Source organism: Drosophila tropicalis, unplaced genomic scaffold (assembly GCF_018151085.1).
Source record: "Drosophila tropicalis isolate 14030-0801.00 unplaced genomic scaffold, ASM1815108v1 contig_593, whole genome shotgun sequence".
Classification (NCBI taxonomy): domain Eukaryota; kingdom Metazoa; phylum Arthropoda; class Insecta; order Diptera; family Drosophilidae; genus Drosophila; species Drosophila tropicalis.
This window is the reverse complement of record NW_027173070.1, coordinates 11,931,305-11,942,073: the sequence shown is the minus strand read 5'-3', so window position 1 is coordinate 11,942,073 and position 10,769 is coordinate 11,931,305. Positions and strand designations below refer to the sequence as shown.

Here is a 10,769-nt window from a genome sequence, read left to right as displayed (position 1 = left end):
GTGGGAACATGTACAAATGACAAGTGCTTATCTCTGTCTCCCTCTTTCGTCTCTCTGACCGATGCCGACTTAGATTTCAAGTAATCCAATATGAAAAGCTTTTAACTTTTAACAGAGTCATAAACGAAATAAACTAATAAATTACATATTTAACTTGAAACTCAAACTATAAAGATATATGCACCTAACCATGCATTATGCATCATTACTCTACTAAAATAGAGGCCTGAAAAGGAAATTACATAGTTTAAAGGAATTTTCACTTAAAAGCTTGTCATATCTTTATGGATCGTTGACTAAAAGACTTTGCTGTTAATCATTACAGTCAGAGAATAAAAATACAAAGCTATCTTTAGATTTTGGCTTAGAGATATCCTTTAAGTTGAAGTATGTTAATTTAACCTAATCTGAAAACAGGTCCCTCCTGTGTTGTAGGAGAATTTATCTTTAGAATTATTAAATTAGATGGAATAATCTTATTCGATAAAAAAAAACATTCTAATATTTATAATTTTCAAAACTACAAGAATAGCTCCCTTTCTAATAGTATTATCCTTTACTTAACTATTTGTTTATAGTTAAATTTTCATAGAAATTATAGATCATTGTGAATGGTTGAGCCTTTAGCAAGTGTTCTAGCAAATAGACTTGATAAACCTATAAGAAATACAATAATTTAATACCTAATATTAATATAAGACGTGTAACTTCTTGACTTTGTTAATATTTCATACTTTGCTTTTATTTAGGATATATTTAAACGATACTAAATCAGTTCTAGTATCAAATTTCTACCATTCCTTTAGCTACTTTTCAATAGCCATCAATCAAAATTCTAATTAATATCATATGTCACATGACAGAATCAATTAAATATTTATTGACTACGATTCGAATGTCGTCGTGTGTGGGGGGTGAAAGAAGAAATAATGTCATAAATATTGAATTTCCCTTTAACCCCCTACAGGCACATTACTACACCAAATAGAAGTGGCACCGATTACATCTATATAAACATTATCTACACATGTTCAGAAAACCAAAATACAAAAAAAAAAAAAAACAAACCTTAATTAACATTTCGTAGGCTATAAAAGGGAGTCTATGAGGGGTGTGGCATGTCATTTCATAATTCTCGACATGCCATTTCGATGTCGATGTCGTCGATGTTGATGATGATTTTTGCGGGCTGACTAATTAACACATTGAATGAAGTGACAAACATTGAGCACACTGGGGGAACCCACATATCTAACCAAATATCTGATACAATCCTGTTTAACCCTGACCCCGCAATTTAGTTTGTTGGCATTGTAATTATGTTCGACAAACGTGGACATTTTCAATTGTTTTACCCTCAAATGCATAGAAAAGAAAATGTTGTCCATTTGGGGTCTCTCCATCCCTACATCCCTCCATTTGCACCTGTATCTATATGGACTGTCTGCCGCCAAAGCTTTTTAGCTGTTGCTCTTCACACGGCTAACAATCACAACAAAATATAAATCAACTCGAATCGAATTCTGAGATTTTTCTTTCACTACAAAACAAAAGCCGACACAGATGCCTTTTGTGGTTTTTGTTTATTTATTCATTGATTTTTAATATACATTGAGGAAAAAGTTCTTGTAAAATGGAAATGCATTTTCGATAAGGCCTAGGAAATTGGTTTTCCATCTTCTGGCTTTTATTGTGACTAATTGTGTAGCAGCGGCAGCGGCAGGGAGCAACAGCAGCAGCATCCACAACGTGTTGTGTGGCATTTTCCAAAAAAAAAAAAAAAAAAAAACATTTTTACTAGAACTCCAGCTGTTTTCATTGCTAGGGAAATTGATTTAAACTCTCTAAATAGATTTTTTTTTTTCCGGCCATCCATTGTAGAAGTTGTGCTCGATTTTCTGTTGTTCTTGTTGTTGTTGTTAGAGTCGGCATGTTGTTCATGTATTCTGGATTTTTTATGGTTATTTTTTTATGTTTTAATATTTATGGTTTTTAATGTTCCATATTTAGTATGTCTGAATGTTTTGTGGGTTTTTGGTATTTCCTCTCTGACAAGGGGGAAACTGATCGTAAATGTAATTTAGGGTCAGTGGTTGAATAGACTTTATTGCCATCGAAGTTTAAATACACTTTACGATCGTTGTTATTAATTTATTTCGATTTTTTTTTTTCTTATTGGGATGCCTACACTTAGGATTCATTCAACTTGGAGTAAATATTCAAAACAACAATAAAGTTGGTTTTCAAATCAATATTTTTAATTGTGACCTTTAAAATTTTAGAATATATATAGTGGAAATAAGCCAGATTACTCTTATTTGGGGATCAATTACATCACATCAGCAAAAGAAAAGGATCCTCCCTTCATATTCTGTTTTTCTTTTTTTTTCCACTACTTGAATTCAGTCTCCTTACAATGAGTTTTGAAAAAAATTAAGTCTCTTTCTGTCTAAAATGGTTCTCTTTCAGTTGCTGATACTGAATTTCAACCTCTTAATTTCATCAACACGAACATTTTACACCAAGAATCCATTTGGATCACTTAGAAAGTATGGAAATATTGTGAAAATATAACAAATCGACTTATAAAAGGACAAATATGTAAATATTACAAGCTTCTCTATAAATTAAGTATACCCTATTGAAACAGTTTGAGTGTGAGAAATTATGGCGACAAATTTCACACGCTGCATTGAAGAAACGTGAGAGGTTAACGAAGTGCAGGGAAAACTGCGTCACTCATAATTTGAAATATCAACGTCACCAAATTTAGTTTTATGTTTGTTCCCTAACAAGCGTGTTTTGGTTTCTAAAAGATTTGTTTTGCCATCAGCCAAACATCAGACGCATTTTCTTCACCTTTTTTGTGGTCTGCACTTAACCAACATAAGTGTAAACAATGGAAATGTTAGTGGGTGGTTTTCATGATGATGGGTGGCTAAGTGAAGAAACTCTAACTGTAAGCAAGTGCAACAACACTTGATCAGCTTAAATCAAACAAAATGAAGCATAACATTTGTACAGTTCCTGTCGTTCTTTTTTTTCTGCTTTTTTCTCTTGCTAAAAAGCCAAGTCAAGTCAAGTTAAGTCCCGAAACCAAGTCGATGAACGTCCAAGAGCTAGGCACAGTCATGTGAGAGAGGACGAAGAGGCAGAGCGTGTGTTTGGGTGGTGGATTTGAGGAGGAAATTGTTATACATTTTTCAAACATTATAGCACTTTACACTTTTCACACGCTAAAATAATATTTTTGCAGTCAGTGAGTAAAAGAAAGGGAGGCGAAGATAAGGACATGAGAAAGGGCAGGATGGAGAATAGGAAGTACTGAGCAGGGTTGCCACAGTTGCCTTTTACTTTGCTGCTTTTTCTTCTTTTTCTACTGTTTACTCTGCCCCATCGTTCTTTCTTTAGTTTTGTGAGTGTTTGCTCGTTGTGTAAACAGTTAGCAAGAGAAGCAAATGTCAAGTAGCCCGTCAATTGGGCAGGCGACAGGAGCTGGAGATGGGATGGAGCCCGAGTCCGGGAGTAGGAGCACGGACAGTTGAAGTAAAACCGCAAAATAAAAACCATAGAGGAAGGAAGTAAGAGGACGAAGAAGAAAAACTCACCCCGAATGTTAGTGGTAGTAAAAGTGTTTGCATTTTTCTCCCATCCCCACACACGTCACGGGCATCTTTTTGTCGTCTTTTTTTTTTTTGGGCAAACACTTTTTTCCGCCCGTTGACTTTTTGCCATCTCTCCTTTTACTCACTCACTTACGACTTCGATGCGTGTATGTGTGCGGTTAAAAGGGCTTCGCCTGTGTTTTTTTTTTTTCTGTTGCTGTACCGACAAAAACCGCTTAGCATGTTTACCGTTATGTTCCCCACTTGAATTCGCCGTGTTGCATTAGTTCGCCGGCATAGCCGCAACTCGTTTGCCCATTACTCACGCTTAAGTGCAAGCCCTGCATCTGCATCAGGTGAGCTAAAGTGAGGTTAGAAAGAGAGTAGGAGTAGGAGTAGGAATAGCATGGAAACACACACACATACACAACTCTGCTACTAATGTTTGCTCTGTTTAACCCATAAACGTGCCTAAAGCTCAACGTTGTTTTGTGTGTTGGGCTTTGGCAAACATTTCCAATGAGCCTAGGCCTATGCGTGTGTCTGTGTGTGTGAACTGTCAAAGAGTCACGCACATACACATAACCACAATGAAATCAAGCAACTGTGGGTTAGAGGTTTTTAGGGTTGCCAAACTCTTTTACGCTGCAAATTTAAAAAAATGGCTTTAAAAAAGGTTCATACCTAAAGAACAAATTTAAATTGTGACGAACCCTGCCGGTGACTTAACTTGATAAAAAGGGACCAGCAGTTGATTCAAAAAATAGTAAACGTGCTTTAACTAAGCTGTGCTCACATAGGTTGAAAATTTTAAGAAAAAAAACTCGCTCTTTGTTTTCATTCTTTTTGATAACTGTGCAAAAACGTTCCTGTACATGTTGGGAATCATAAGCAATTTCAGCTCCTTCTTAACTTATTGGATCTAGAACTGGGAAATTTGGGACCTTCGCCCTTTAAACTTCATCATTTAGAACATATAAATAATTTTTCATATGCCCTGTAACTTAAGAATTGTATATGTGTATGTTTTGTGACAACGATTTTGTTTATACACAATTTCTTTATATGTTTCATAAACCCAATTCTTTTAGATCCGCCTATGTCTTTAACTGTATTTCCTGATTTAACAAGCGATAGCTATCCTTAATTTTCTTTACTATTTTTCTTTGATTTATTAAGAGATGACTACAGCTTATTTTCCGTTTGACCTGAACTGCTAACGACTTATGCATAAGCCATTTTTTCCTTCACCTCATTTTGTCTGGATTTACCTCTACAAAAAATGCCTGTCAGGCTCAACTACTCGGCTAATTGCTTCATTATCTACATTCTGAAGAAAATCCCTATACAATTAATGGATAAAATACGCTTCAATAAGCTCTCTAAGTCAAATTATATGCAAAAAGAACAAAAAATTAATTAAAACAGAACATTGAACATGGAAAAAAAAAACAATAGAAAATGTGAGGGCAAAAAAAAAAAAACAACTTGAAGAAATTTTTTGGTACGTGTTGATGTCCATTTAAGTTAATACTGATTAATGCTGACAAATTAACTATGAAATTAATCAATGTCCAAGGGATAGAGAGAGTGAGAGAGTCTGGTAAATATATGTAGAACAACAATGAAATGAAGACAACTCAAGAACCAAAAGATGGGAGGCCTACATTGATAACACAAGACTTGAAATGTGGCGACATTTACAATAGGCGAGAAGTTCGTCGTGAGGAGGAGAAGGAGGCGCGCTTTGAGGTGCAGAGCGGAAAGGAACTTTCGTTTGTTGTTTGTCAGTTGTGACGATTTATCAATGCCAGCATAAATAAGAGAGCAAGGCATTTCATCAAAGTGTCATGGAGATTATCAACTCGACACACACACACACACACACAGAGAGAGAAAGAGAGAGAGAGAGAGAGAGGAGACCCATTGAGCAGTTGAAGTGGCATACTAACTGACTGACTAACTTCGACTTGTGCGTGTTTGCAGTCCATCAAATGGCATGTGATAATTCCAGGTTCATCAGCATTAAAAGTCAACCAAGTATTTACTTATTTATACACCATAGTAAACAGAGAAGAATATATACATATACATATATACATACACTGTGGAAGAAGAGAAAAGATGTACACATAAAGTTGTGATGATGATGATTGAGCTAAGGCACGCCAACTTAATCTTCATGTGAAATTGCATAATTTATTGTGTGACAAATCATGAGGCAGATGCCGGCGTCACTTGCCTTTTACTTGCTCTGTCGCTTTGGAAACGTTTTTTTAGAGAATCTACTAATTGAGAGATCTACAACTGACTCAATGTAATAACTTATGCTATGAAATACTTAAACTCGAGACATTCAACAGCTTCAGAATTAGTCTGAAGATAACTAAACCTTTTCAACATTCAATATGATGCCACCTTCGGTAGATAAAACAAAGCTAGTCTTATTGATTTTAATGGGAATATCTGTTTCCTTAGCTGCTGAGAATTTAAAGTCCTTTAACAGCATGCCAAGACCGACTATAGATTGCATTTCCCCGAAACGCAAGCCAATGCAATTACGTGGTCCAGCACCAAAAGGCAACCAAGCCACTGAAGAACGTTGCTCAATGGCCTCAGAACTGAAACGTTCAGGATCAAATTTCTCTGGTTCAGGATAGATTTCAGGATCATGATGTATGGCATCAACGGGTATGACCACAGCAGTGCCAGCCTCTATGACATACGAAGAATTGGGCACAGGATAATCATTAATAGCCTTGCGCACCAAAATGGGAGCTATGGAGAATTTACGCATCGTTTCTAAAAGAAAGGAATGATTTATTAAAAATGAGGTTAAAATTAAATGACAGTTAATTACTTACCATAAAGTATCTGTTGAAGATATTTCAACTCTTTCATGGCCTCATAATTGAACTCTTTGTGCTTAGCGAAAACCTCATTGACTTCTTTTCTGGCCTTGTCTTGAATTTCAGGATGCAGGGCCAGTAGATATAGGGCAAAACCCATGGTACTCGAACTGGTCTCAAAGCCGGCCAAAAAGAAAACAAACGCCTGGGCAGCCAACTGATTGAAAGTCAAACCTCCATTCTCCTCTTTACGCAATTCCATGAGTAAGTTGAAAAAATCATTACGTTGCACATGATGCTTATCACGATAATCCAACGTATCTTTAACTACTCGCATATAAAAGTCACTGACATCATCACGAGCCACTTTCATGCGCATCATTTTCGCTAGCTTCGGAAAGCCTTGAATAAAGGCAAAGGCCAGACGACCATGTCGACGATCTCTGAATACTTTGCTACCCATCCGACGGAATTCCACCTGGGGATCATCAAGGCTATTGCAATCCAAGCCAAAGGCACAGCTGCCAATGACATCGGTGGTAAAGCGTGCCAATAAATCCTTCATCTCCACCGAAGATGCTCCACCCTGAGTTGGCAATTGTTTCTCCACCACCTGAATGAATCGTTGACCAATTTCCACCACAGTGGGCAACATTTGATGCATTTTCAGTGAGGTAAATGTGGGCGTTAGTTTCGTACGCATCTCACGCCAACCGGGACCATCCAAATTGAATAAATGCGCCGAAATTGGATCATCACGTTCATTATAAAAATTGCCACGATATGCAAAATTATTGAAATCCTTGATCATCACCAATTTCACAAGTTCCAAATCCAAAAGCACTGCTGCCTCTCTCAATGCAAAATAAAAGCCACCAAAGGGGGCCTTACCCTTATACTTTGCATAGAACTCACGAAACGGCTCTCGCACCGTTGTGGTTTTACCTATAGTAGGTAAATTCCCCTTCAGCCAGACCGGTTTATCGTGCACCACACCGCGTCGCTGCCAATAGCTATAAGTGTTGACCAAAAAGTAATAGAAAAGTGCCGCGAGAGCTGCTATTAGAACAAGCGTGACATAGCCCAACAGAAGAGCCATGATCAAAAACCGGGGGAGACTCAATCGTAGGTAGACTGACGAACAACTGAATGTGAATGGGGCATTGGGGTTCTAATTTATATACGTATACAGTATATATGGCAGAAATGAGAATTAGTGGCCTTATCTTCCCCACACTATATGGTATTGCAAGCGGAAAGTTTTTCTCTTAGTTGCTCTTTGGAAACTAAACTTTGCTCTTTTTTAATATTGACAGTGTTTATTGTTTAAACTCTCTGAACAAAAACACAAAGGTGGCGCGAGAGAAATGCAATTAGTTAAAAAAGGGGTCGATCTTGTAAGCTTTTATATGTATTTCGAATATCAATTAGCTAACTTTTTCTATAGACAAATGTTAATATATTGTTTCGTGAGTTTATTTCGGATTAATATGAACTTGAATCGCCTCCAATATGTATTTTATTGTTCTCATTCTGTTGTTCTTTTTTGAACAACAATTTTGAAATTTTATTTAGAGCACCAATTTTTCATTTTCAATTACCACGTGAGAATGAGAAAACCCTTTTAAAAACCACCTCCCTGTGGCAATTTAAGCGACATTATTGAATTACTACTTCTAAGCATGACTTAACACTTTCACATTATCGTTGGTGATTGTAAAACGATTTGTTTTGAAAGAAATTATGATTTAATTTAACTGGCACCTACGTAGAAGGTATTATAAAATAGATAAGACTTCATTAGTCATATGTTTGGTGGGTTTTGGTAGTAATTTTTTAAGAGTTTTAGCACACAAAAAAGAGAAATATTTGTTGAGTAGAAGCTTTGAGTGAAATAGAAATAAGGAGAAAAGAAAGAGAGAGAGAGACAGGGGGTCAGTTTGTTAGAAGCCAAACCTCAATTTTCTTTGCGTTAATGAAATCAATAGAAAATTCCTTCAAACTTTTCTATCAGTCTAATAGACATATTTAGCCTTATAATTATTGATTATAATGCACTTTGTTCGCCCACAAATCCAAACTAAACCAGTTAAGACCTTTCTCTAAACCAAATAAAGACATTAACTAAACAAAAGCAAAGGGTAATCTATATGTATGTATATACTTAACGCCTATCAACAACTGACTGAAAGCTCATTGCATAAATTAGCAACAAAATCCCTGATATACTTAAGAGTTCTCATAAATTTAATCAGAGTGACTCTCTTAAGATGTCACAACAACAAGCAAGAAACGAAACAGACGAGGGTCTCTGATAGATACCGTATGCAAAGTTGTTTAAAGTTATGAACTGAATGGAAATAAACATGTTAACTTATGGAGGCATAGGAACTGGAAACTGGAACTTCAGAACTGGTCAATCTTTTAGTCTTTTTCTCTTCCTCTCCTCTTGCTGCACATTTCGAACATAAATTTGGAAAATTATATGCAATTGGCACTCGTGGTCGTCGATTGTTGTTGATCGTCGTCGATGAAATCATCGGTTTGGTTTCGAAAACCCCCAGGCTATGGGGCAAGCAATCCTCAATCCGCTACAATCGACATCATCATCGTCATCCAAAGACAAATTGAACCAGTAAATCGCAGTTACATTTTGGCTTGAACTTCTTTTTTTTCTGCTTTGCTTTCGGGCCCCAGAAGGCTTCAATTTGACTTGGAAAGTTCAAGCTTAAAAAAAAATCGGGGGGCGTGTCTATCTAGATACTAGGTTAGCTCAGGTTAGATGAACTTTTCCGTTTCATTTTATGGTAAATTAAACAGTCAAAATTAGTTCACTGAACCATAGAGTAAAGCTAAGCGAAGAAAGGTAAACAGAATATGAATTTTGTAATTAGATTTTTATCCAAAAATGGAAAAAAAAAACAAATGCTTCACATGACATAAGACAAATAAGCAAAACTCCGAATCCCCCCCAACAGAGTCACACACATATCCTGCGGCACAACACAGACATGTCAGACAATTAATAATACTTAAAAAGGCAACAAAATATGGCGAGAGAAAAAGCCCAGAGACTCGGCAAAAAGGGGGAAGGTTTACCATCATGCGTTAAGTCAGAGAATGTTTCTCTATATATTTTTTTTTTTGTTTTCTCTACTTGCCATGTAATGGATAATAACATGGTCTAGCAAGGAAGGGGGGGTATAAATGGGTGTGGGTGGAGGGAATGAGCTAAGGTCTGGGTTAGGGTAATGAATAATGTTCACTCACCTGGCAACATTAAAGAGTCAGAGGCAAAGGCAGTAGCAGAATGAGAGACGAGAGTCCTTTCTAGCAACAGGAACCGAAACATGGAGGCTACCCTTGAGTTATGGCTACATTCTCACTTTGTTTTACAGGGAGTTGGCATCTCTCCGAAAAGAATGAAAATACCTAAAAATTACAAATTACCATTATTTGTGTTCGTACGAGTGTGGGTGTGTGTATGTATGTATGTGTGTGGGTTTATTTTGTTACGTTAACATTTTTTCACTTTAATTGAAATTAGGTGCGATGATTAAATGCATTTTTTGAGCGACTTAGGGGTTAGAAAAGTGCTTGAAAAGAACAGATGGTTTCATTCGTTTTTAGGGATGTTTCCATCAATTCTGGTCATTTATGTGGGTGATATACTTCATTTACCACACGTGTGTGTGTGGGCAAGAGTAGATAAATAATTGGGGAAATTGAGTTTGAATGATGCAAAGATCAGAAAATTTTAATGAAATTATATGCTTGATTCAGCAATATATTTTAATTATAAATAAATATGTGGGGTTGGTGAAAAGCACAACTAGTTTCTATTCGAAGTTCTACGGAATTTGTTACATTTTTGATTAGTTATCCATTTATTTCTGCCCAACAAATTGACAAATTAATCAAATTTTTTGTAAATAAATAAAAATACTAAAGGACTTAGGTTCTTTTTTTAAAATATCTTTGAAAGTGCCGCAGAAAACTCTCATATATGAGAACCTTAACTCTCGCAGCGCGAATAACATATAGAATTCTAATGATTAATAGAACATTAATAAATTAAATCCTTTTATAACTATGTTTAGGTTATGATTAAAGAATATGTGTGTAAGGCAAGAGGTTAAGAAAAACCAACTAGATTTTCAAAATATTGATCTAGTTCATACTCCTACTGAATCAAGTGAACAATATTTCAATATTTCTCTCTTTTTCCCTCTCTTTTCAGGTAAGTCTTTTCACCTGCAACAAGCGCATTTTCCAAGTGAGTACAAGCTCTCACTCTTCTGTATAAAACGGAATT

The 10,769-nt window shown here is 36.1% G+C and overlaps 2 protein-coding genes across 2 annotated transcripts in view; one reads left to right on the top strand and one right to left on the bottom strand.

Annotated features, from left to right (window-relative positions):
* Fili (Fish-lips) overlaps positions 1–10,769 on the top strand; it is a 103,075-nt gene that overhangs the window by 18,359 nt on the left and 73,947 nt on the right. The gene's annotated exons all lie outside the window — the stretch shown is intronic.
* On the bottom strand, positions 5,785–7,589 carry LOC137575923 (cytochrome P450 6a2-like). Its single transcript, XM_068288700.1, has 2 exons — positions 6,470–7,589; positions 5,785–6,407 (listed from the first exon to the last, which is right to left on the bottom strand). Exons 1-2 carry the CDS (start codon positions 7,551–7,553, stop codon positions 5,992–5,994), a joined length of 1,500 nt encoding a protein of 499 aa, XP_068144801.1. The 5' UTR covers positions 7,554–7,589; the 3' UTR covers positions 5,785–5,991.

Coding starts and splice junctions, on each gene's coding strand:
- LOC137575923 (XM_068288700.1), bottom strand. CDS start 7,553: ATGGCTCTTCTGTTGGGCTATGTCACGCTTGTTCTAATAGCAGCTCTC. Junction 6,408..6,469: donor TCTTCAACAGATACTTTATG/GTAAGTAATTAA, acceptor CCTTTCTTTTAG/AAACGATGCGTAAATTCTCC.